The sequence below is a fragment of the Nycticebus coucang genome, chromosome 12 (assembly GCF_027406575.1).
Source record: "Nycticebus coucang isolate mNycCou1 chromosome 12, mNycCou1.pri, whole genome shotgun sequence".
Classification (NCBI taxonomy): domain Eukaryota; kingdom Metazoa; phylum Chordata; class Mammalia; order Primates; family Lorisidae; genus Nycticebus; species Nycticebus coucang.
The window spans coordinates 15,013,359-15,040,718 of record NC_069791.1 but is presented as its reverse complement, the minus strand read 5'-3'; the positions used below and the strand labels follow the sequence as shown (position 1 = coordinate 15,040,718).

Genomic DNA, 27,360 nt, shown 5'->3' with positions numbered 1-27,360 from the left:
CAGCAACCTCCAACTCTTGGACTTAAGAGATTCTCCTGCCTCAGCCTCCCAAGTAGCTGGGAATACAGGCGCCTGCCACAGCGCCCGGCTATTTTTTGTTGCAGCTGTCATTGTTGTTTAGCTGTTCCGGGGGTTCGAACCTGCCAGCTTCAGTGTATGTAGCTGGTGCCATAACCACTGTACTATGAGTGCTGAGCCAAAATCTTTTTTTTTTTTTTAATTCACTAAATAGTATTTGAGCACCTATTATGTCCTAAGCCTTATTTTAGATGGAGGATCTAGCAATAAGCAAATTAAAGGTAAGGTCCCCTTACAGAGTATAGCATCATTATCATCTAAATTTCTATCTCTACACAGCATTAAGTCGCACTAAATTCTTCTTCCTCTCTGGTTCATTGTCTTTACAAAATTACTATCACTCAAAGAAACCTAAGTGAATTATTTAAAAATATACAGTAAAAATGATGTAACTCAGAAGGGCCTAGTATGTTCCTGGTAATTATACAACTGCCCTGAATAGCTTAACTGTTCCCCTTCAATTTCAGCCCAGGGACACAGACAGTTGAGTGTGACACCAAAACACAAGTGAGCAGTAGATAAATCTACACCATTATCTGGGTTTTATGCTGTCCCTGATAGAGACACTGATCATCCGACAGTCTCTCTTTGGGAATACTGTTTCTGGAACTTTTTCCCCAAATCTCAAAACTGGGCTTAATGTTCTTCAAGCACTTTAAAAAGTTCTGCTGGAGAACAGATCATTCTATTTATTACTAGATCAGTTTAGATCAGTTATGACACATCAGAGGCACGTTTATTATGTACATCTCAAAGTTTATCAAAAAATTAAGCTGATTTCTTTTTTCTCCCCATTTCTATTCTGCTGAACTACTTCTCAATGAATACTTATTTATGTCTAAAAGCAATAAGCTTTTATTTTCCTTTAGCTAGAAGGTCACTTAAAAGTTCTAATTTCAAATCTATGTTTACTTATTTTAGAAGCTTAGTCAGATAAAAAATTACTTCCAGAGAGATGGTAGGATATTAAAAGTTTAGTCAGCTCAGCACCCATAGCACAGTGGCTATGGCGCCAGCCACATACACTGAAGGTAGCAGATTTGAACCTGGCCTGGGCCAACTAAATGACTGCAACAAAAAAATAGCCAAGTATTGTGATGGGCACCTGTAGACCCAGCTACTTGGGAGGCTGAGGCAAGAGAATGGCTTAAGCCCAAGAGTTTGAGGTTGCTGTGAGCTGTGACGCCACAGCACTCTACCGAGGGTGACACAGTAAAACTCTGTCTCAAAAAGAAAAAAGTTTATAGCCGCGCCTGTGGCTCAAAGGAGTAGGGCACCAGCCCCAAATGCCGGAGGTGGCGGGTTCGAGCCCAGCTCCGGCCAAAAACTGCAAAAAAAAGTTTAGTCAAAGAAATCTAAATCAGCATAGGCCTACCTCAGGAGACTGGCCCGATATAGCCCTGCTTTCTCAGTTTTTTTCCATGTATTATAGGATTAGCTCTTACCAGCCTACAAGTCTCATTAAAACACTGCTAATTGAAAACATCACCTGTGGCATCATTAGTACGAGGCTCTTTTATTACATTTCTGAAGTCACTGACTCTTCCCATTTAGGTGAAAAAAATGGCAGTTTGCAACAGTATTCCTGGGTTATATATCCAAGGCAATGTGACAGTTTGAAGATCTGATGTCCACCTTCACAGTATGATATAACCAAGAAAACACCAATAGAAAAAAAACAAATAAAAAATAAAAAAAGAAACCTAAATAAAAAATTAAAAAAAAAACTCTTTCGTTTTTTTCTTGTGACTAAGGGAATCTGCTCTTAGCCCTTTATAGTGTTGGGCTCAAAGCTGCTTTTCAGATTCAATATCTGCCACCTGGTGCTCCCCCTCCCACTGCAGTTGAGCTGCCCCTTCCTGGCATGCACTACTTCTTACGTGTCTTTTTGGACATCTTCTGTTTTGCTCACCTTGTCCCTCCCTTTCCAGACCTGGCTTCAGAGCAGGACAATCTCTCTAGTCCCCCTTCCTGCTGTATGGAAAGACACTATATTCACTGCCCGCTGTCTAACAGGAAGCCAATACACTGAGACAGCAGGGGTTACAGCAGAAATATCTATCACAGGCGCCATGTTAGTAGATGGGAGGAAGTTCTCAAATCTATATCCTCAAGAATTTGAGAGAGAGGGTTTTTTTTTTTTAATAGATACTTTATTATTATTTTTTTTTTTTTTTTGTAGTTTTTGGCCGGGGCTGGGTTTGAACCTACCACTTCTGGCATATGGGGCCAGTGCCCTACCCCTTTGAGCCACAGGCACCACCTGAGAGAGAGGGTTTTTAAAGATAGTTTGGCAAAGGGCTAAACAATTGGGTCTGCTGATTGGCTGGGTTTGGTATAGAATCATAGAAGTGTAAAACTGTCTTCTTGTGCTAAATTCCTGGGTGGGGGTTGCAAGACCAGTTGAGTCAGTTCCTTGGTATGGTGTGGGCCACTGGTCTGGGTAGGTCAGCCGTTCTACCAGAACGCAGGGTCCAGAAGATATCTCAAAAACTCCTCTGAGGTTTCACAAGAGTGATGTTATCTATGGGAGCAAGAAGAAAGCTTAGAATCTTTATGACCATCAGCTGTATGATTCCTGAGTAGTATGTTATTTACAGGAAAGCAAACTAGGGAACAATGGTTGGTCCTATATGTATTTCTCCTACCACAGTCCCCACCTTGTGGCCCTTCATTAATTTACAAAGGGTGGTTTCACACCCACCCATCCCCATTCCACTTCATCCCACCTCATCCCTGAATTGTGGGCTAAAGAGATGGAAAAGGGCAAATAATCTTGCCAAAAGTTGACCAGAGGCACAGTTGGGGTCGAGCCAGAGATAAGACGAATGAAACTGTTGTACAGTTGTCTGCAAGTAGACGTGGGCGCACAGCTGCAGACACAAGGTATACGTGCCAAGAACATCAGTACTTCCACGCAGAGTTTTAGAACAGTATTTAAGTGAACAGCGGATTGTAAGATAGATAATGACCCCAGGATAAGCAGAGTCCTAGCTTCAGCAGTTCCTGCAGAACTGACCTTAAGCCCTAGGGAATCAAGTGAATAACCCTGAAAACCAAGCAGGAACTAGTAGACCTCTAATGTAGCCACAAACCTTGCTGGGAACCTTTTCTATTCAAATTTCCATTTTCCTGAGGTATTTATACATATAAATAGCAGGTTGTGTTTAACACAGCACAGACTCCCCCTTGTTCAGACAAGAGGAATTCTAGACCTACTCGATTATTTTGGGCAACCGAGGCTACAGACTTGAAGGATCTTTGTTGAGCCCTGTGGCTCTTTGCAGTTTCTTCAGACAGACTTTTTTTGAGTCGCAGACAGACTTTTTTTTTTTTTGTGAGACAGAGTCTCACTATGTTGCCCTGGGTAGAGTGCTGTGGCATCACAGCTCACAGCAACCTCAAAATCTTGGGCTTAAGAGATTCTCTTGCCTCAGTGTCTCAAGTAGCTGGGACTATAGGCGTTTGCCACAGGCCCAGCTATTATTATTTTTTTTGTTTTTAGAGACAGAGTCTCACTGTGTCACACTTGGCACAGTGCCGTAGTATCACAACTCATAGCAACCTCAAACTCTTGGGCTTAAGCAATTCTCTTGCCTCAGCCTCCCGAGTAGCTGGGACTATAGGCGCCTGCCACAACCCCTGGCTATTTTTTTGTTGCAGTTTGGCCAGGGCCGGGTTTGAACCCACCACCTCCGGTATAGGAGCCAGCACCCTACTCACTGAGCCACAGGTGCTGCCTGAGGCCCAGCTATTTTTTGTAGCAGTTGTCATTGTTGTTTAGCTGGCCCAGGCCGGGTTTGAACCCACCAGCCTCAGTGTATGTGGCTGGTGCCGTAACCACTGTGCTACGAACCACTGGGCACTGAACCAAGCAGACAGATTTTTAATCATGTCTCTGTTTGTACATGCTCTGTAGTTAGGGAACACTGTTCCCAACAAGCCTCGCTACCAGGTGTCCTGGTATCTTCCCAGTAGCCCTCTCCTAAGTCTATGTGGAAGAGAGTGGAGACTCCAGTTAATCTTTTCTAGCTTAGGTGCTGAAAGACCTGACTGCATCAATGGAGATTCTCTACAGATGTAAATTTTGCCCCTAACCACACACACACAAAACATCTTTGCATTAGTGTACCATTAATGGCAAAGTTAATTTTAACAAAATCTTATAAACAATCTTATAAAGAAAGTGAAATTGTAAATCATAAACTGGTAAAAGATACTGGCTACATATAAAACTGACAAAAAGATTGAGTACTTAAAACACACACACACTCTTTTTTTTTTGAGAGAGTCTTACTCTGTCACCCTGGCAGAGTACAGTGGTGCCATCATAGCTCCGACTATTGGGCTCAAGCAATCCTCCTGCTTCAACCTCCTGAGTATCTGGAACTTCAGGAGTAAGCCACAATACCTGTTGAATTTCTTATATTTCCTTCTAAAAGTTTTGTTTTAGGTCTTAACTTAAGGTCATGGATCCATTTCAAATTAATTTTTTATGTGGTGTTACGTAAGGGTCTGACTTCATTGTTTTGCATGCGGATATCCAGTTTTCCCAGCACCATTTATTGAAGACTGCCTTCCCCGAATCCCTCCTCCCCTGCAATGGTCTTGGCATCCTTATCAAAAATCATGTGACCAGGCTCATCTGTAGCTCAGTAGTGAGGGCGCTGGCCACATGCACATACACTGAGGTTGGGGGGTTCAAACCCAGCCTGGGCCTGCAAACAACGACAACTACAATAAACAAAACAGTCGACTGCTTGGGAGGCTGAGGCAAGAGAATCATGTAAGCCCAAGAGTTAGAGGTTGCTGTGAGCCGTGTGATGCCACGGCACTCTACCCGAGGGCGGTACAATGAGACTCTGTCTCTACAAAAAAAAAAAAAAAAACAACAGTCGGACATTGTGGCGGGCACCTGTAGTCCCAGCTACTTGGGAGGCTGAGGCAAGAGAATCGCTCAAGTCCAAGAATTTGAGGTGCTGTGACATCACATCACTCCACCAAGGAAGGGCGACATAGTGAGTCTCTGTCTCAAAAAAAAAAAAAAAAAAAAAAAATCATGTGACTGCATATAACAAAACCACTATAAGCTGACCACCCGAGGACTGTAACAAACTGGTCAACAGGAACTAGGCCTACTGTAATGATACATACATGTGGTCCGGGACTGGTCTATGAAAATCAGGTCAACTTAAGGAGGTAGTCAATTATGAATGTTCTACTGTATTTGAGGGTTTATTTCTGGGCTTTCTATTCCATTCCAACAGTTTATATGTCTGTCTATATGCCATCATCACACTATTTTGATTACTCTAGCACTATAGTAAATTTTGAAATCGGGAAGTATGAGTTCCCTAGTTTTGTTCTTATTCAGAAATGTATTTGCTATCGGGATCCCCTGAAATTTCCAAGCAAATTTTAAGATGTTTGTCATTTTCTGACCAGAAAAAAAAGAGTTATTGGGCTTTTGACAGGGATTGTATTAAATCAGGAAATCATTTGGGGTTAGTTTTTTTTTTTCTTTTTTCTTGGGACAGGATCTCTGTTGTCCATACTGGAGTATAGTGTCATCAGTTCACTGCAGCCTTGAACTCCTAGTCTCAAGCGATTCTCCTGCCTCAGCCTCCTGAGTAGCTGGGGATATAGTTACATGCTACCAGGTTCAGCTAATTTTTAAATATATATATATATTTTGTAAATATGGGGTCTTGCTGTTACTTAAGCTGATCTGGAACTCCTGGCTTCCAGCAATCCTCTTGTCTTGATCTCCCAAAGTGCTGGGATTACAGGCATGAGCCGCTATACCTGGCCTTTAGGGATAGTACTAACATCATAACAATATCATATTTTGCATTCTGTGAACACAGGATGTCTTTCCATTTATTTAGGTTTTCTTTAATGGCTTTAGAAATGTTTTGCAATTTCATTTGTAAGTCTTTTACCTCCTTAGATAATTCCTAAGTATTTTATTCCTTTTTTTTTTTGTAGAGACAGAGTTTCACTTAATGGCCCTGGGTAGAGTGCCATGGCATCACACAGCTCACAGCAATCTCCAACTCCTGGGCTTAAGCAAGTCTCTTGCCTCAGCCTCCCAAGCAGCTGGGACTACAGGTGCCCGCCACAACGCCCGGCTATTTTTTTTGTTGCAGTTCGGCCGGGGCCGGGTTTGAACCCGCCACCCTCGGTATATGGGGCCGGTGCCTTACTGACTGAGCCACAGGCGCCGTTGAGTTCCTTTTCAGTTTGTTAGTGTATACCAGAGCATCTACTTTTTGTGTGTACGCTTTACATCTTGCTACTTTGCTGAATTCATGTATTAGTTCTAACAGTTTATTGTGGAATCTTAAGAGTTTTCTACATACAAATCATATCAGTAAACAGGGATTTTACTTCTTCCTTTCCAATTTACAGATGTTTTATTTTTCAGCCTAACTGCTCTCACTAGAACTTCCAGTACTATGCGAAACAGAAGTGGCAAAAGTAGGCATTCTTGCCTTGCTCTTGACCTTAGAGCAAAAGATTTCTTTCTTCCACCAATGAGTATAATATTTGTTTAGTATAATGTGTGGCTTTTATGTTCAGGTAGTTTCCTTCTATTCCTTGTTTGCAGAGTGTTTTTATCATGCAAGAGTACTGAATTTTGTCAAATTATTCTTCTACATTAACTAAGATGAGTATGTTGGCTCAGCGGCCATAGCCACAGGGGTTATGGTGCCGGCCACATACTCCATGGCCCAGGCCAGCTAAACAGTGACAACTGCAAAAAAAAAAAAAAAAAAAAAGGCTGGGCATTGTGGCGGGAACCTGTGATCCCTGCTGCTTGGGAGGCTGAGGCAGGAGAATCACTTAAGCCCAAGAGTTTGAGGTTGCTGTGAGCTATGACACCACCGCACTCTAGCGAGGGTGACATAATGAGACTGTCTTTAAAAAAAAAATGTTATTTCCTTCTTTCATTCTGTTAATGTGGTATATGACAATGATCAATTTTCCTATGTTGAAAGATCTTTACAATCCAGGAATGAAATCCCACTTGGTCATGGTGTATCATCCCTTTACTATACTGCTGAATCTGGTCTCTTAGTATGTTCTTTTTTTTTTGGCCGGGGCTGGGTTTGAACCCGCCACCTCCGGCATATGGGATGGGCGCCCTACTCCTTGAGCCACAGGCGCCGCCCTCTTAGTATGTTCTTGATGATGTGTACATCATTGTTCATATGAGAGATTAGCCTATAGGTTTATTAGTATCTCTGTAGCACTTTGATGTTAAGATAATGATGACCTCATAAAATGAACACTAAGATTCCCTCCTCAATTTTTTGAAAAGTTTCAGGAATTCTGGTATTAAATTCTTTAAATATTGGTAGAATTCACCAGTGAAGCTACCAGGTCCAGAGACTTTTTTGTCGGGAATTTTTTTTTTTTTTTTGTAGAGACAGAATCTCACTTTATCGCCCTTGGTTGAGTCCCATGGCATTACACAGCTCATAGCAACCTTCAACTCCTGGGCCCAGGCAATTCTCTTGCCTCAGCCTCCTGTGCAGCTGGGACTACAGGTGCCTACCACAAAGCCTGGCTATTTTTTTGTTGCAGTTTGGCCGGGGCCAGGTTTGAACCTGCCACTCTCAGTATATGGGACCGGCACCCTACCCACTGAACCACAGGTACCACCCATGTTGGGAAATTTTTGATTACTGATGTAAACTCCTCACTAGTTACAGGTATATTTATATTTTCTATTTCTTAGTGGTTTAGTTGTGGTAAGTTTTGTTTGACCATTTAATCAATATTACCCAATTTGTTGGCATACAATTGTTTCTAGTACCCTATTATAATCCTTTTTATTTCTGTAGAGCCCAAAGTAATATTTCCACTTTCATTTCTCAGTATTTTTTATTTTTTGAGACATAGTCTCACTATGTCACCCTTGGTAGAGTGCCGTAGCATCACAGCTCACAGCAATCTCAAATTCTTGAGCTTAAGTGATTCTCTTGCCTCTGCCTCCCAAGTAGCTGGGACTACAGGTGCCCACCACAACGCCTGGCTATTTTTTTTGTTGCAATTGTCATTGTTGCTTAGGTGGCCTGGGCCAGGTTCCAGCAACCTTGGTGCATGTGGCTGGCGCCGTAACCATTGTGCTGCGAGCACCAAGCCATTTCTCAGTATTTTAGTAATTTAAGTCTTTTTTTTTTTGGTTTTTGGCTGGGGCTAGGTTTGAACCTGCCACCTCCGGCATATGGGACCGGCACCCTACTCCTTGAGCCACAGGCGCCGCCCAATTTAAGTCTTTTTCCCTTAGTACATCCAGCTAAATGTTTCTCAATTTTGTTGATCTCTTCAAAGAACCAAACTTTGATTTCACTGACTTTTCTCTATTATTTTTCTATTCTCTATTTCATTGCTTCTTTTTTCTTTTTTTGGAGGCACAGTCTTACTTGTCACCCTTGGTAGAGTGCGTCACAGCTCATAGCAACCTCAAACTCTTGGGCTCAAGCGATTCTCTTGCCTCAGCCTTCCAAGTAGCTGGGACAACAGGTGCCCACTACAACATTGGGCTATTTTTAGAGACGGGGTCTTGCTCAAGCTGGTCTTGAACTCATGAGCTCAGTGCAATCCACCCGCCTTGGCCTCCCAGAGTGCCAGGATTACAGGCATGAGCCACTGTGTCCAGCCCCATTAATCTCTTCTCTTTTTTTCTTTTTTTTTTTGAGAGTCTCAAGCTGTCGCCCTAGGTAGAGTGCTCACAGCAACTTCCAACTCAGGCTCAAGTGATCCTTTTGCCTCAGTTTTTCTATTTTTAGTAGAGACAGGGTCTCGATTTTACTCAGACTGGTCTTGAACCTGGGAGCTCAAGCAATACACACACCTTGGCCTCACAGACTGCTAGAATTACAGGCGTGAGCCACTGTACCCAGCCATTAATCTCTTTTCTGATCTTTATTATTTCCCTCCTGCTGGCTTTGAGTTTAGTTTATACTTCTTTTTCTAGTTCCTTACACTATAAAAGTAGGTAGTTGATTTGAGATTTTTCTTACTTTTTAATGTAAACATTTATAACTGTACATTTCACTTTCAGCACTTTTTCTGTGTCCCATAAATGTTGGTATGCTGTATTTTTGTTTTCATATGTCTCTAAGTATTTTCTATTTTCCCTCATGATTTCCTCTTTTGATCCATTTATTTAATTTCCACAAATTATGAATTTTCCTTTTGTTATCGATTTGTAACTTTATCCCACTGTGGTCAGAGAATATATATTATACGATATCTATCTTGTGTGTGGATCTTCTATTGATCATTGAGAGTGAGGTACTGAAATCTCCAGCTATTATTGTAGAACTTTTTCTTCCTTTAAATCTGTCAATTACTGTTTCATAGGCTGTATTTTGATATTCTGCTATCAGGTGTGTAAATGTTTACAACTGTTACATCTTCTTGCTGTATTGAAACTTTTACTAAAATAGCCTTAATAGGGAATATAGTCTGAGAAATGTATTGTTAGGGGATTTTTCTTTTTTTTTTTTTTTTTAGAGACAGAGTCTCACTTTGTCACACTTGGTAGAGTGCTATGGCAACACAGCTCACAGCAACCTCAAACTCTTGGGCTTTGGTGATTCTCTTGCCTCAGCCTCCTGAGTAGCTGGGACCACAGGCACCCGCCACAAAACCCGGCTATATTTTTGTTGCTGTTGTTGCAGTTTGGCTGGGGCTGGGTTTGAACCCACCACCCTCGGTATATGGGGCTGGCACCCTACTCCCTGAGCCACAGGTGCTGCCCTCTGTTAGGGGATTTCATCATCATGCAACAACAATAATGACCGTCACTCAGCAAGACACTGCCACATGCTGACAGGAACACAGCTATGACACAATGATATACCAAGGTTATGAAGCCTTAACAAGCTATTGGTACAGTGCTGCCAATGTAAGCACATGGTGGCAAGTTCTTGAACTTAATTATCAGGCCTCGTATTTAAGATAGTTGTGCTAAAACCACTGTCCAGTACAGTGGTTCTCAACCTGTGGGAACTGCATTAAAGGGCAATGGCATTAGGAAGGTTGAGAATCACTGGTCTAGTAGATCCATATCAAGTCATTTTCAGGGATAGCTTCTGCAGGTTTATTTTTTTCCTTTGAATAGGGTATACTTTCCTGTTTCTATGTATGCTTAGTGATTACTTTGTTGAAAACTGGACATTTGAATCCTACATGTATTGAGTCTAGAAATTAGGTTCTCCTCCAAACCAGGGGTTTGCTGTTTTTTTGTTTTTTTTTTCTTTTTGAGTTTTGGCTGCTGTAGGCTGTCTCTGTACCAAAAATCATCCTGAAGCATAAATTTAAGATCTTCTCAGGTCTTTTCTGAGCCTTCCAACTTGCTCAGGTCAGGCACAGTGACTTAATTTCCCCCATATATTCGGTTGCTTTTGATTGTCTTAGTCATCAATATCTGGCTCTCATATGGAGGAAAAAAATAAAGGGTAGGAGGGAAGTAAGGTGCTGGCCCTTACATCCTAGATGTCACTTGGGGGGGGGGGGCGTTGTGACAAAGGGAGAGGTGCAACAATGGCCTCCTTACAACTCTGTGATCAGAAGCAGCAACACGACAAGAGCAAATTTCCCATATTTGGAAGACAGGGTCCTTTTCACAACTATGGGTCCTTGCACAAACTACGTGCAAGTTGCTCTAGGAACAGCTGCCTACTACAGGGCTAATGGTGTTGGACAGACAGCTACTATTGTGCTAATAGTTGAAATTAAATGAAATTAACCACTATTTACCATCCTATTCTGCAAATAATTCCTCTGGCAGCTGCAAGACTTCAATAAACTCCAGAGTTCCAAAATAGTTGTATCAGTTTCTGTCAGCACAATTCTTATCTAGGTAGGAAGACAGATTTTTGATGCTTCCTACTTTGCCAACTTCCCAAAAGTCTCTCTGAAACTGTTTTTCAATTGAACAAAACACACACTTAACAACACTTTCTGTGCAGAGAATAGATTCAATGGGTGGTATGTGTGTGAATGCATGTACATGCTGAGTCATAAGCAAAGTTGGATCAATTAAAAGGCTGCTGAAATTCAGGCACAGAAGTTAGACAGATGATGATGGAATAGGAAGCTCCAAGAATTGGTCCCTTCACCAAAACAACTATTGAGATGGCAAGAATTATTCTAAAGCAAACATTTTAGAACACTGGAGTTTAATTAAATACTTGCAGCATCCAAAGGAGTGCTTGATGAAGAAAAAGGCTGGTGAATTTCAGCATCTGGCATAGCACAGCGCTGTGACAGGCAGGTGTGGGGATGGTCACCTGAATTCTTATTGCAGCTTGCTGGTATGTAGGGTAGTCTATAGGGGCTTTAACCTCCAAAAACTCAGATTTGTTATGAGAGTTTTTTCTTAGTTTGTTTATTTTAAGATAGGGTCTCACTCTGTTTCCTAGGCTAGAGTATATCATTGTAGCTCACTGCAACCTCAAATTTTTGGGCTCAAGCAATCTTCCTGCCTTGGATTCCCAAAATGCTAGGATTACAGGTGTGAGCCACTGTGCCTGGCAAAGGTTATATGTTTTCATTACAACTTTTTTTTTTGCAGTTTGGCTGGGGCCAGGTTTGAACCCGCCTCCCTCGGTATATGGGGCCGGCACCCTACTCACTGAGCCACAGGCGCCGCCCTTGATTACTACTTTTGATTGCTAAGGAGCTGCCACAGAGGCTGGCTTTTGTTTCAATCCACACAGTTGAGTGGTTTCTCCAGCAGTAATGTACAAGTGGATTTAAAGAGACAGAATGTTTTTATTTTTTTTTAATTATTTATTTAGTTTTTGAGACAAGAGTTTCACTCAGTCACTCTAGGGTTAAATGCTGTAGTGTCATAGCTCATAGCAACCTCTAAGTCTTGGGCTCCAGTGATCAAATTTCTCAGCCTATAGGTAGGACTATAAGTGTCCACCACAATGCCTGGCTAGTTTTTTTATTTTTAGTAGAGATGGGGGTCTGGCTTTGCTCAGGCTATTTTGTTTTTTGGTCTCTTTTTAATTTTTTGTTTTCTTACTGAATCTTGGGCTTAAGCAATTCTCTTGTCTCAGCCTCCCAAGTAGCTGGGACCAGAGGTGCCCACCACAACACCTGCCTATTTTTTTTGTTTCAGTTGTCATTTTTGCCCAGCTGGTCCGGGCTGAGTTCAAACCCGCCAGCCCTGGTGCATGTGGCCAGTGCCCTACCCACTGAGCTATGGGTGCCACCTGAATCCAAGCATTTAAAGAATCTCTGTCAATTCATTGATAGACCACAAAAATAAAAGAACAGAGATTTCAGTGATCACACACCACCAGGAATATACTCTTTGCAAAAACAGTTTGGAAGAGTCCCTAAACAAATGGACTGCTGCTTTCATCAAGTAACAGTAACTCCGATGGAGGGAGCAGGATTTGATTTCCAGAGTTACCACACTAAAATGTCCACTTCTAAGCAAAATTTTGCAAAGCAATCAAAGAAACAGGAAGAAATGGCCCATTCACAGAGAAAAAAGAAACTGACCAAAACCAATCCAGAGCAAGCCCAGAGAATGGATTTACTAGATATAGATTTAACTCGTCTTGAATAAGCTCAAAGAGCTGAAGAAACCATGAACAAAACTAAAGAAAATCAGGAGAATAATATATAAGTAAGTAAGGAATAGCAATAAAATAATAAAAACTATGAAAGCCTGGACAAGACAGTAAAACCCCGTCTCTATAAATAAAGAAAAAAAAACTTGTCCAGGCATAGTGGTGCATACCTATAGTACCAGCTTCTTGGGGGCTAAAGTGGGAGGATGGCTTGAACTCAGGAGTTTGAAGCTGTGGCAAACTATGATCATGCCACTGCATTCCAGCCTGGGAGACAGAGCTAGACCCTGTCTCTGGAAGAAAAAAAGAAAAGAGAAAAGAATAGAGCTGAGGGGGCTCGGCACCTGTGGCTCAAGCGGCTAAGGCGCCAGCCACATATACCTGAGCCTGAGCCCGCAAAACAGCAATGATGGCTACAACCAATAAATAGCCGGGCGCTGTGGCAGGTGCCTGTAGTCCCAGCTACTTGGGAGACTGTAGCAAGAGAATCCCTTAAGCCCAGAGTTGGAGATTGCTGTGAGCTGTGATGCCACAGCGCTCTACCCAGGGGGACAGCTTGAGGCTCTGTCTCAAAAAGAAAAAGAAAAAGAATAGAGCTAAGGGGACTACTGGGACACTATCAAGTGTATTAATGGCTAACTCAAGCTAATTAGCATATATATTACTTCACATAGTTATCCCTTTTTGTGGTGAGAACACACAAAATCCATGCTCAACAATTTTCAAGTAAACAGTATATTAACTATCATCACCAGGATGTACAACTGATTGCTTCAACTTATTCCTAAATGGAATTTTAAAAATAAGGAAAATGTCCCTTATTTGCATGTCCTACTTACTCAGGGGCCATGCTAATCTTCTCCATGTAGTTCTAGTTTTAATATGTATGTTGCTGCAGTGAGCACTAAACAACATACTCTTAAACACTAAATGGATGAAAAGATGAAATCACCAGCGAAATAAGAAAATACTTTTGAGACAAATGAAAATGAAAACACAAATACCAAAATTTATAGGGATGCAATAAAAGCAGTACTCAAAGGAAATTTGGGGTTGTAAATGCCTATATAAAAAAGCTCTCAAGGGCGGCGCCTGTGGCTCAGTGAGTAGGGCACCGGCCCCATATGCCGAGGGTGGCGGGTTCAAACTCAGCCCCGGCCAAACTGCAACAAAAAAAAAAAAAATAGCCGGGTGCTGTGGCGGGCACCTGTAGTCCCAGCTACTCGGGAGGCTGAGGCAAGAGAATCGCTTAAGCCCAGGAGTTGGAGGTTGCTGTGAGCTGTGTGATGCCACGGCACTCTACCGAGGGCCATAAAGTGAGACTCTGTCTCTACAAAAAAAAAAAAAAAAGCTCTCAAGTCAATGATCTTTATTTTTCCTTGCTTTTTACTAAGAGACAGGATCTCACTTGGCCACCTAGGCCGGTCTGCAGTAGTGTGATCATAGCTCATTATAGCCTTGAACTGCTGGAGTCAAGGTAATCTCAAGAGTAGCTGGGACTACAGTTGTGCACCACCACCACCACACACATACATACAGATGCACGCACGCGCAGGTAATTTTTTAGTTTGGTTCTTTTTGTTTGTTTATTTTATTGAGACAGAGCCTCAAGCTGTTGCCCTGGGTAAAGTGCTGTAGCATCACAGCTCACAGCAACCTCCAACTCCTGGGCTGAAGCGGTTCTCCTGCCTCTGCCTCCCAAGTAGCTGGGACTATAGGCACCCACCACAATGCCCAGCTATTTTTTGGTTGCAGTTGTCATTGTTGTTTGGCAGGCCTGGGCTGGATTTGAACCCGCCAGCTCAGGTGTATGTGGCTGGCACCTTAGCCGCTTGAGCCACAGGCGCCAAACCAATTTTTTAATATTTTGTAGAGAAAGGGTCTTGCTATGTTGCCAAGGATGGTCTCAAATTTATAGCCTCAAACAATCCTCTCACTTTGGCCTCCCAAAGTGCTGGATTACAGGTGTGAGCTACCATTCCCAGTTAGGAGAAAATAATTTATAAACCACATACGGACATATCTCGCAGGTTCAGTTCCAAACTACTTCAATAATGTGAATATTCCAGTAAGATGAATTTCTTGGTTTCCCATAGCACATGAAAGCTACATTTAGGCCAGCCGCAGTGGCTCACATCTATAATCCTAGCACTCTGGGAGGCCGAGGTGAGTAGATTGTATGAGTTGAGCAAGAGTGAGAACCCATCTCTACTAAAAGTAGAAAAATTAGCTGGGCTTTGTAGCAGGCATCTGTAGGCCCAGCTACCTGGGAGGCTTAAGGCAAGAAGATCGCTTAAGCCCAAAGAGTTTGAGGTTGCTGTGAGCTAGGATGCCCTGCCACTCTACAAATGGTAACCAATTGAGACTCTGTCTCAGAAAAAAAAAAAAAAAGAAGAAAATTAGGATTATACTACACTGTACCTTATTAAATGTACAATAATATTCTGCCCAGGTTCATCAGAGGAATCACTATGTATGACAGCTATGACTTTAAAGAATCTATTTCTTTTACTTTTCTTTCTTTTTTTTTTTTTTTTTTTAGAGACAGTCTCACTCTGTTGCCCTTAGTAGAGTGCTGTGACATCACAGCTCACAGAAACCTCCAGTTCTTGGCCTTAGGCGATTCTCTTGCCTCAGCCTCCCAAGTAACTGGAACTACAGGCAGCTGCCACAATGCCCAGCTACTTTTTGTTGCAGTTTGGCCGGGGCAGGGTTGGAACCCGCCACCCTCAGTATATGGGGCCGGCATCCTTTTGAGCCACAGGCACCACCCAAGATCTCTTTCTTTTTTCTTTTTTTTAAGAGACAGAGTCTCACTTTATCGTCCTGGGTAGAGTGCTGTGGCATCACAGCTCAGAGCAACCTCAAGAATCTATTTCTTTTTCTTTCTTTTTTTGCAGTTTTTGGCCGGGGGTGGGTTTGAACCTACCACCTCCAGCATATGGGGTTGGCACCCTACCCCTTTGAGCCACAGGCGCTGCCCAAGAATCTATTTCTTTTTTTCTTTTTTTTTTTTGTGATTTTTTTTGGCCGGGGCTGGGTTTGAACCCGCCACCTCCGGCATATGGGACCGGCGCCCTACTCCTTGAGCCACAGGCGCCACCCAAGAATCTATTTCTTTAATAACAAAACTTGAAAGTAGAAATTATTCCTTGACCCATGGGCTACAGAATGGATGCTTGGGTTAGGCATGAAAATATTTATCTCTTTAAATATTTCCATCTAAGCTCTTGGGTAAGCAAGTGCATTGTCAATGAGCAATAATATTTTGAAAGGCCGGGTTCGGAGGCTCACACCTGTAATCCTAGCACTCTGGGAGGCCGTGGAGCGGGGATTGCCTGAGCTCATGAGTTCAAGACCAGCCTGAGCCAGATCAAGATCTCATCTCTAAAAACAGCTGGGCATTGTGGTGGACACCTGTAGTCCCAGCTACTTGGGAGGTTGAGGCAAGAAGATCACTTGAGGCCAAGAGTTTGAGGTTGCTGTGAGCTGTGACACCACATCACTCTACAGAGGGAGACAAAGTGAGACTCTGCCTCAAAAAAAAAACACACTTTTTTTTGAAAGGAATCTTTTTTGGAACAGATCTCAACACTGTGGTTAAAATATTCACTAACCATGCTCTAAAGAGATATGCTATTGCCTAGGCTTTGTTGTTCCATTGATAGAGCACAGGTAGAGTAAATATAGAGATAGAACGTAGTTCTTAAGGGCCCTAGGAGTTTCTGAAAGATAAATGAACAGAGTCTTCAACTTAAAGTCACCAGCTTCGTTAGCACTTAACAAGAGAGTCAGCTTGTCCTTTGAAGCTTTGAAACCAGGCACTTATTTCTCCTCTCATGAAGAAAATCCTTCCTACATGTCATCTTCTTCATGTCTTCTTCATAAACAGAAGACTACTTCACCGTTTCATTTACATTGAAAATCTGCTGTCTAGGCTCAGTGCCTGTGGCTCAAGCAGCTAAGGCGCCAGCCCCATACACCAGAGCTGGCAGGTTCGAATCCAGCCCAGGCCTAGCAAACACCAATGACAACTACAACCAAAAATCATCCAGGTGTTGTGGCAGGTGCCTGTAGTCCCGGCTGCTTGGGAGGCTGAGGCAAGAGAATCACTTAAGCCCAGAAGTTGGAGGTTGCTGTGAGCTGTGATGCCAAGGCACTCTACCCAGGGTGACAGCTTGAGGCTCTGTCTCAGAAAAAAAAAAGAAAATCTGCTTTTTGGTATAGCCACCTTCATCAATGACCTTAGCCAGACCTTCTAGATAATCTGCTGCAGCTTACACATCAGTACCTTTATGTTATGAAGATGGCTTCTTTCCTTAAGCCTCATGAACCAACCTCTGCTAGCTTCAACCTGTTTCTTCTGTAGCTTCCATACCTCTCTTGGCCTTGACAGAGTTGAAAAGTGTTAGTCTTGCTCTAGATTAGACTTTGGCTTAAGGGAATTTTGTGGCTGGTTTGATCTTCTATCCAGACCACCAAGGGTTTCAAAACATCAGCAATAAGGCTATTTTACTTTCTGATCATTCATATGTTCATTGGACTAGCACTTTGAATTTCCTACAAGAACTTCTCCTTTGCATTTACAACTTGACTAACTAGCATAAGAGGCCTAGCTCTTGGCCTGTCTGGACTTTCAACACGCCTTCCTCACTAAGCTTAATCACATCTATTTTTTGACTTAATGTGAAATGTGTGACTCTTCTTTTCACTTGAACACTTTAAGACTGTTGTAGGGTTATTGACTGGCCTAATTTCAATATTGTTATGTTTTAGGGAGTAGGAAGACCCAGGGAGAGGGAGGAATGGCCATTTGCTACCAAAATTAAAATAGTAACACAGGCGGCGCCCGTGGCTCAGTGGGTAGGGCACCAGCCCCATATACCAAGGGTGGTGGGTTCGAACCTGACCCCAGCCAAAACTGCAACAAAAAATAGCTGGACATTGTGGTGGATGCCTGGGCAGGTGCCTATACTCCCAGCTACTCAGAAGGCCAAGGCAAGAGAATCTCCTAAGCCCAGGAGTTGGAGGTTGCTGTGAGCTATAACTCACAGCACTCTACCGAGGGCAACAAAGTAAAAAAAAAAAAAAAACAGTAACATCAAAGATCTGATCACTGTAACAAATATAATAAGCACACGCCACATTTATCAATGTTGATCTAAACTGTCATAAAGTTTAGTTCTTGGCACCAAAATCAAAATAGTACCATAAAAGATCACTGATCACCATAACTGATATAATAATAATGAAAAAGTATGAAATATTATTGAGGATTACCAAAATGGGAGATAGGAAGTGAACACATGCTATTGGAGCAATGGCGCTGGACACAGGGTTGCCAAAAACTTTAAATGTATAAGAACAGTATCTGTGAGGTACAATAAAGTGAAGCACAGTACAACAAAGTGTATCTATATCTGAAGTCTTATTAACCAGAATATATAAAGAACTCTTAAAACTCAATAGCAAAATGGGGCCAGGCACGGTGGCTCATGCCTGTAATCCCAGCACTTGAGAGGCCGAGGCACGTGGATTGCCTGAGCTCACAGGTTTAAGACCAGCCTGAGCCAGAGTGGCACCTGCTGCAACACCTGGCTATTGTTTGGCTGCAGTTATCATTGATGTTTGGCAGGCCTGGGCTGGGCTCGAACCCGCCACCTCTAGTGTATGTGGCTGGCACCCTAGACCTTGAGCTACAGGCGCCAAGACAGATGTAGGATTCTCTTTTGGAGTGATGAAAACACCAGTACCAGTACCAGAAAGTACCAGAATGATTCTTTAGAAATCTGTAAGCCTTATCATACTTGTTAGAGAAAAAAAATAAATAAATAATAAAATGGTTAATCTTTGTTATGTGAATTCAACTTCAACTTTAAAAAAATGAAATACGAGAAAGGGAAAAAAACAAAATTTAGTCTCTTTCACTCATTTTTTTTCTACAACTATTGAGATGCAATTCATATACCATACAACTTACCCATTTAAAGTGTACAGTTCAGGTTGAGCACAATGGCTAACAGCTGTAATCTGAAAGGCTGAGGCGAGTGGATTGCCTGAGCTCAGGAGTTCAAGACCAGCCTGAGCAAGAGCAAGACCCCATCTCTACTAAAAACAGAAAAATTAGCTGGGGGTAGTAGCAGGCACCTATAGTATTAGCTATTGAGGAGGCTGAAGCAGAAGGATTGCTTGAACCCAGGAGTTTGAGGCTGCAGTGAGCTATGACAATAATACTGCACACTAGTCCAGGTGACAGGGAAAGACTCTGGTCTCCAATTAATAAAGTACACAATTCAGTTGTCTTTACTAAAGTTAGAATTGTACGATCTCACACAAACAATTTCAGAACATTTTTATCACCCTAAAAAGAAACCCCAAACTCGTTAGCAGTCACTTCCCATTCCCTCCTCCCCCAGAGCACTAGTCAACCACTACTCTCTCTTCTTTCTCTATGGATGTGCATACCCTGTACCCTGGACATGTCACAGAAGCGGAATCATATGTTATCTGGTCTTTTGTGACTCGCTTCTTTCATTCATCCTAATGTTTTCAAGGAATCTTCTTTACTTTTTTTTTAAAAAGGTCATTTTGGGCTCGACGCCTGTGGCTCAAGCAGCTAAGACGCCAGCTACATACACCTGAGCTGGAGGGTTCAAATCCAGCCGGGCCCACCAAACAACAAGGACGGCTGCAACCAAAAAATAGCCAGGCATTGTGGCAAGCGCCTGTAATCCTAGCCACTTGGGAGGCAGAGGCAGGAGAATCACCTGAGCCCAGGAGTGGAGGTTTCTGTGAGCTGTGATGCTACAGCACTCTACCCAGGGCAACAGCTTGAGGCTCTGTCTCAAGAAAAAAAAGGTCATTTTGGTGGCTGAGCGCCATAGCTCACACCTATAATCCTACCACTCTGGGAGGCCAATGTGGGTGGATTGCCTGAGCTTGAAGGTTCAAGACCAGCCTGAGCCAGAGCAAGACCTCATCTCTAAAAGTAGCCAGGCTCTGTGGCAGGCATCTGTAGTCCCAGCTACTTGGGAGGCTGAGGCAAGTGAATCACTTAAGCCCAAGAGTTTGAGGTTGCTGTGAACTGTGATGCCAGAGCATTCTATTGAGGGCAACAAAGTGAGACTTTGTTTCAAAAAAATAAAAAAAAAAAAAAAAACTTACCTTGGGTTCAGATTCTTTACTTTTACTATAAAGTTTGTACCATGTATAAAAGTACAAAAGAAAAGTAAGCAGACTACTAAAGGACCACTTGTGAAAAGAACATGAAGCAAATTCAATGCAGATGAATCTTTTTTTTTTTTGTAGAGACAGAGTCTCACTTTATGGCCCTCGGTAGAGTGCCATGGCCTCACACAGCTCACAGCAACCTCCAACTCCTGGGCTTAAGCGATTCTCTTGCCTCAGCCTCCCAAGTAGCTGGGACTACAGGCGCCCGCCACAACGCCCGGCTATTTTTTGGTTGCAGTTTGGCCGGGGCCGGGTTTGAACCTGTCACCCTCGGTATATGGGGCCGGCGCCTTACTGACTGAGCCACAGGCGCCGCCCAGATGAATCTTTTAAAATTTAAACAGATCTGAAGATGAAACCATTACAAGATGCAGTAGGAAACAAGTGAATGAGGGTAGAACAAATACCTTAGGGAAAATATCCTACAAAAAAATAGCTTGTCAAAGAGAACATTTTCCCTAATAAAGGTATAGGAAGACAGACAGATCCACTGATTTTTTTTTTTTTTTTGAGACAGAGCCCCACCCTCTGTCTAGAGTGTAGTGGCATCATCATAGCTCACTGCAACCTCAAACTCTTGAGTTCAAGCAATCCTCCTGCCTCAGCCCCCTGAGAAGCTGGGACTACAGGCCCATCCCACTATGCTTGGCTAATTTTTCTACTCTACTTTTCATATGGAATACAAAAGAGATGGAGTCACACTCTTGCTCAGGCTGGTCTCAAACTCCTAACCTCAAGCAATCCTCCTGCCTTGGCCTCCCAAAGTGCTACGATTGTAGGTGTGAGCTACCATTAATTCTTAGAAATAGTTGGCAATGATTATTGGTGGAGGGTAATACACAAAGAGCACAAGCTTTTATTAAAAGGAGAAACGGGGCGGCGCCTGTGGCTCAAACGAGTAGGGTACCGGCCCCATATGCCAGAGGTGGCAGGTTCAAACCCAGCCCTGGCCAAAAACTGCAAAAAAATTAAATAAATAAAAGGAGAAACAGGAAGAGCAAAGAATCATTGTCTTTGTGTAGTGTTTCTCCTTAATGTAGTGTTTCTCCGATGTACCCACTGGACTACCTGCATCAAAATCAGGTAGGGGAATTTGTTTTAAAGATTTGATTTCTGGGGCGGCGCCTGTGGCTCAGTCGGTAAGGCGCCGGCCCCATATACCGAGGGTGCCGGGTTCAAACCCGGCACCGACCAAACTGCAACCAAAAAATAGCCGGGCGTTGTCGCGGGCGCCTGTAGTCCGAGCTGCTCGGGAGGCTGAGGCAGGAGAATCGCTTAGGCCCAGGAGTTGGAAGTTGCTGTGAGCTGTGTGATGCCACGACACCCTACCGAGGGCCATAAAGTGAGACTCTGTCTCTACAAAAAAAAAAATAAAAAAAAAATAAATAAAATAAAGATTTGATTTCTGGCGCCCCAGACCATCATTGGAGATGGGACCCTGTAAGCCTCCAGGTATTTTTAATAAGCACTCCAGGTAACTCTTATGAATACTAAAGCTTGAGAACCAATATCTAACTGACACAAATGAATGCAAAAGATTAAATGTGCATAAGAGTCAAAAAATGACAAGTGCATAATATATGAAAAAAAGGAAGGTGAAAAAGTAAAGGAGAAAGTATTTAAAATTTTGGCACCTTGTACTCTCAAGAAAACGAAGTAGATTTGATATTAGGAAAAATATTTGTGTCAATATACAAGTCATTCTAGTATCTCTGAAGATCACACAGGGTATGATTTTGAAAAGCACCTAAATGTAAGGCTACATAGTATCAAGGGCATATGGCAGTGTACAGAGTAGATGAACAAACATTTGCTGATGATGTTAACTATCTTCATCACAAGTACAGCAATATTTGATTATTTCCATCCTGAACTATGGTGACCTAAACAGAATCAAACTTTTTACTGCACATAACTGCATAAAATGATCAAATACTGGGCAGGCAGGGTGGCCCATGCCTATAATCCTAGCACTTTGGGAAGCCAAGGCAGGAGGATTGCTTGAGGCCAGGAGTTGGGGACCAGCCTGAGCAAGAGCAAGATTCCGTCTCTACAAAAAAAAAAAAAAAAAGAAAAATTAAGCCAAGCATGATGGTCTGTACCTTTAGTCCCAGCTACTTGGGAGGCTGAGGCAAGAGGATCACTTGAGCCCAAGAATTTGAAATTGCATTAAGCTAAGATGATGCCACTACACTCTACCCCAGGTAACAGAACTCTACCCCTCTCAGAAAAAAGAAAAAAAAAATTATCAAATACCATGTCAGAAACTGATGTGCAAGCTTAGAGTCGGGGAATTTACTTTCAGACCAAATTAATCTCCAGTTTTATGGTCAGAAATAAGTAAACAAGGACAGACAATAAATGTCCCAAGACTAAGAACACTGCATGACAGTATTAAAATTTCTCTGAAAAATTGCAATCAGTGTAACCTGGCTTATTGTACCCTCAATGAATCCCCAACAATAAAAAAAAAAAAAAAAATTTCTCTGAAAATCACTAAAATATTTATACAAGGATAGCCTTTATTATTCTAACTGTGAGTAAAGATTCCTGAAGATGCGTAATTTTATTTCAGTAAGGATAGTCCACTTTGAATTAGCAGATAAGGAAAGGAACTTTACGTAACTCTTTTTTTTTTTTGTAGAGACAAAGTCTCACTTTATGGCCCTCCGTAGAGTGCCTGCCGTGGCCTCACACAGCTCACAGCAACCTCCAACTCCTGGGCTTAAGCGATTCTCTTGCCTCAGCCTCCCGAGTAGCTGGGAACTTTTAAAGGATATCAATAGCAGGTTGAAAAATCTGTCTACTTTGTACACAAAAGGATCTTTCCCATTAACTCATAAACCCAATGTAAGTGTTAAGTTTTAGTCTCTTGACTCACTTAGGTAGAGTAAACCCTATAACCTATGAGGAAACACAATTATAGTCCATCTAACCCTAAGATGCAGATGTTTCAATATTTCTACACATGAATCTTGCACAAATGAAACAAATTACATTAGGGGGACTGAGTGGCCAACGCATATGAAATAAGTTATAAAGGCAGTAATGCTGCGTTGAAAGGAAATTTTTACTGTTATCAATGATTAGCTTGATACATGAAGATCAAGAAATATCTAAAGTTCTCTTTGCAACTTTTTCATTTCATGGCTTAAGTTTTAAAAGTCAGAAACCCTAGAATTAGTAAAGTAGTAAAGCCTAATGGCTGGCCCGTAAAGATACAGCAGTGTAAGCTTGACCAAGGTCTCTCACTTCTTTCCAACAAGCAACTAACAAACATTCGTCATTAAGCATGAGCTCCCAACTCACCGGCTCCCTAGACATCCCTCATATGCTAAATGTAACTTCTTCTTCACAAAAAGAACCTTAGGCCCTTCTAATCAAGGACTATTCCTTCTTGCTCTGATCCTGCAGAGACTTCACATTGCCTATCATCTCTTTCCGTTTCTTCCACAACATTCACTACTCAAAGCAACTAAGAACAAGTCCTTTTTACCAACCGCAGACAGCTTTCCAAACTCTATACACCTTCTCTCCCTCTCCCCTTTCTGTCTATTTTGCCTTTATTATTAAGAAGTAGGGTCTGAGGAAATTCTCACTCACCTCATGCTATAGGCACCAGCACCCAGTTCCTGGCCGATGCCGGACAGGCTAGCATCAAAGTCCTGCACCAGCCCGGATTCAATCACTTCATCGGCCAGAGGAAGCTTCAGAGCCCAGGCCATCCTGGCTCCTTCCTTGCCCCCGGAGACGCCGTTTCTTGTACAAAGGCGCGGAGCGTGATTCTACCCAACAGGGGGCAAGACAGTAGAAAACTCCAAGATCTCTCACGCAATGCTCACCAGCCACCCCCAAACCCGATCAGCACTGCCTACATAACTAATCTCCCGTACCCTTGGCTCCTTGCTGTTGGCTGTCTCAGCTACCCAACTCTCGGAACGTAAGGCCCTTTTTGCTCAACTAGCAGATCTGGATTCCCACACTCCCACTTCCTGGGCTGTCCCCTTGAGGTCGTGATGATTGCTCGCCGCTTTCCAGACAACCAGCGGCAACCGCAAGTCGCCAGCCGGGCGCCACCACGCTGCTAAAGCACCTTTTCCTCCCGCCCCCTTTTGCTGGAAGCCCCCTCCCTCCCGGCACCAGCTCTGTCTTTCCCCTCCAGGCCTCGCTTCCGGTCACTTCCAAAATCACTTCCGGTCACCCCTTCTCAACTCCACCACTCTCAGAATCAAATCCAGGTTTTCGCAGAGCCAACTCCCCGCCCTCTGTAGCCCACCACGGCCTGGAAACATGGATGGAGAAAGTCAAGCACAGGTTGGAAACCTAGACTGGCCAGGCTCTTCCACCGCCCGCCGCCCCAGGGCCAACCAATCATGGCTCCCACTTCCTTCGCCGGCCCAGCGAACATGACGTCACCTTGGAGGTAGCCTATGAAGAAGAGACTTCGTCGGCCTCGGCAGCGCTGATAGGCTAGGTACGCCACGGCTCCCCGCCCCCCGGAGACGGGCTGGGCGATCCCGGAGTAAGTGTGCGTCACGGTTTAGAAGTTTCTCAGGGCTGCTGTCTGAGGTCTGGCACCAACTAAAGGTTGGGGTTCTCCTTCTAGCCCTGCTGAACCCCCTCTCGCCCTTGACAGGCTCATTTGCTCCCGCTTATCCTCCTGGTTCCTTAAACTCACCTCTCCGGAGGTCCACCCCGTGCTTAAGTCCCACTTCCCTCGATATTCGTCTTCCGCATTCTTCCTATTGCGTTTGAACAGGAAAGCATGAAGTAAGAAAGACTGTGTTTCAAAAGATTGTACGGGAAGGAAGTGTTGGAATTTAAATGATTTGAAAATAAATTTCGCCTGGAGTCTTCATTTCTTTACTAGTTTGGTGACTTCAGTAGAATTGCTTATTCGTAAATAGGGATAAACATACTTTGCTCTGAGAGTGAATAATGACCATTACGTTAAATATCAACCATTGCTCGGAACTTTCTTATTTATTATTGTCCTCAAGGCAGTCTTTCCTTCTTTCTTTTCTTTTCTTTTTTTCTGAGACAGTAGCCCTGGGTAGAGTGCCGTCGTGTCATAGCTCACAGCAACTTCCAACTGGGACCCAAGTGATACTCTTGCCTCAGTTTTTCTATTTTTAGCAGAGACGAGAGGCGGGGGGGGGGGGGAGTCTCGCTTTTGCTGAGGCTGGTCTCGAACTCCTGAGTTCAAACAATCCACAGCCTTGGCCTCCCGGAGTGCTTGGATTACAGGCGTGAGCCACTGCACCTGGCCAGTCTCATTTTTACCAATCAGGAGAGGAAGCTAAGGGCTTAAATTGGCCAGGGCTAATGCCAACTTAAGAGCTGATTCCAAAGCCTGGTACTTTTCACTACCAGACATTGCCTGCATGTCAAAGTATTGGTTCATTGTAATCCATTACTAAATTTTTAAAAATCTGCTTTGAGGGCGGCACCTGTGGCTCAGTGAGTAGGGTGCCGGCCCCATATGCCGAGGGTGGCGGGTTCAAACCCAGCCCCGGCCAAACTGCAACAACAAATAGCCGGGCGTTGTGGCGGGTGCCTGTAGTCCCAGCTACTCGGGAGGCTGAGGCAAGAGAATCGCATAAGCCCAAGAGTTAGAGGTTGCTGTGAGCCATGTGACACCACGGCACTCTACCCGAGGGCAGTACAGTGAGACTCTGTCTCTACAAAAAAAAAAAAATCTGCTTTGAATTATGCTTTCATATGTATCTACTTCTCTCACTATACTGATTACCTAAAGAATAGGGAATAGGTCTTTTTCAGGCTTCTGTTCTAAATATCTCCTGATATAGTTCCTGCAATCTGTAGGGTTTTTTTTTTTTTTGTAGAGACAGAGCCTCACTTTACTGCCCTCGGTAGAGGGCCGTGGCCTCACACAGCTCACAGCAACCTCCAACTCCTGGGCTTAAGCGATTCTCTTGCCTCAGCCTCCCAAGTAGCTGGGACTACAGGCGCCCGCCACAACGCCCGGCTATTTTTTTGGTTGCAGTTCGGCCGGGGCCGGGTTTGAACCCGCCACCCTCGGCATATGGGGCCGGCGCCCTACCGACTGAGCCACAGGCGCCGCCCAATCTGTAGGGTTTTTTAAAAAAGTGTATCGAATTTTTTTTTTTTTTTTAGAGACAGAGTCTCACTTTATTGCCCTTGGTGAGTGCTGTAGTGTCACAGCTCACAGCAACCTCCAGCTCTTGGGCTTAGGTGATTCTATTGCCTCAGCCTCCCGCCACAACACCTGGCTATTTTTTGTTGCAGTTTGGCCAGGACTGGGTTCGAACCTGCCACTTCGTCATATAGGGCCAGGGCTGGCGCCCTACCCACTGAGCCACAGGTCCCGCCCAAAATATGTATTGAATTTAAAAGGAAAGAAAGATAAATAAGAGCATGAGGAAAGAGAAAGGAAAGAGGATGAAATGAAATTTATAGCATCTCTCTTGCAGTGGGTCTCAACCTATGGGTCCTGACCCCTTTTTTGTGTGTGTGTGTGTTTTTGTTTTTTTGTAGAGACAGAGTCTCACTTTATGGCCCTCAGTAGAGTGCCGTGGCCTCACACAGCTCACAGCAACCTCCAACTCCTGGGCTTAAACGATTCTCTTGCCTCAGCCTCCCAAGTAGCTGGGACTACAGGCTCCTGCCACAACGCCCAGCTATTTTTTTTGGTTGCAGTTCAGCCGGGGCCGGGTTTGAACCCATCACCTTCGGTATTTGGGGCCGGCGCCTTACCGACTGAGCCACAGGCTCCGCCCAGGTCCTGGCCCCTTTTTAACAATGAAAAATACATTGCGGCCTTAGGAAGGTTGAGAACCAATGAGAGCCTTTAGTAAGGGCTCTCAGCTTAAACCTGTTGTCTTAGTTAGGAGTCTTGGTTCATGCCAGGGATATTCAATATCTCTTATATCTCTTTAAGCCATTTTTTCTTTCTGTGAGCCAGTTTTATCTCAAAATGTGTGTTTGTGAGTAAAGAACAGGTCCTGAGCTCAGAGACTAAAAGAAAGATAATTACTTGGAGATCCTTTTTAAATATCCTGGATACAATAATGTTAGGGCCAGGCACAGTGGCTCTGGCCTGTAATCTCAGTACTCAGAGAGGCTGAGGTGTGTGGATTGCCTGAGCTCAGGAGTTCAAGACCAACCTGAGCAAGAGCAAGACGCTCACTCTTAAAAAATATTCAGGCATTGGTGTGGCTGCCTGTAGTTCCAGCTACTTGGGAGGCTGAAGCAAGATCACTTGAGCCCAAGCGTTTGAGGTTGCTATGAGCTATGAAGCCATGGCATTCAACCCCAGGGCAACTGAGTGAGACTCTATCTTAAAAATAAATAAATAAGGCTCGGTGCCTGTAGCTCAGCGGCTAGGGCGCCAGCCATATACACCTGAGCTGGCAGGTTTGAATCCAGCCCAGGCCTGCCAAACAACAATGATAACTACAAC

General features: G+C 43.5%; 1 protein-coding gene and 1 non-coding gene across 3 annotated transcripts in view; both read right to left on the bottom strand.

Annotated features, from left to right (window-relative positions):
* TFCP2 (transcription factor CP2) overlaps positions 1 to 24,762 on the bottom strand; it is a 66,162-nt gene extending 41,400 nt beyond the window's left edge. For both annotated transcript variants that reach the window (XM_053558017.1, XM_053558018.1), the window contains exon 1: positions 23,520 to 24,762. In XM_053558017.1, coding sequence (XP_053413992.1) covers positions 23,520 to 23,641 — 122 coding nt within the window. In that variant the 5' untranslated portion in view covers positions 23,642 to 24,762. The remainder of the gene's footprint in view (positions 1 to 23,519) is intronic.
* Positions 13,485 to 13,591, bottom strand: LOC128562921 (U6 spliceosomal RNA). Its single transcript, XR_008373616.1, has one exon. It is a non-coding gene; the product is annotated as a U6 spliceosomal RNA (small nuclear RNA).
* Positions 24,763 to 27,360: the final 2,598 nt, after the last annotated feature.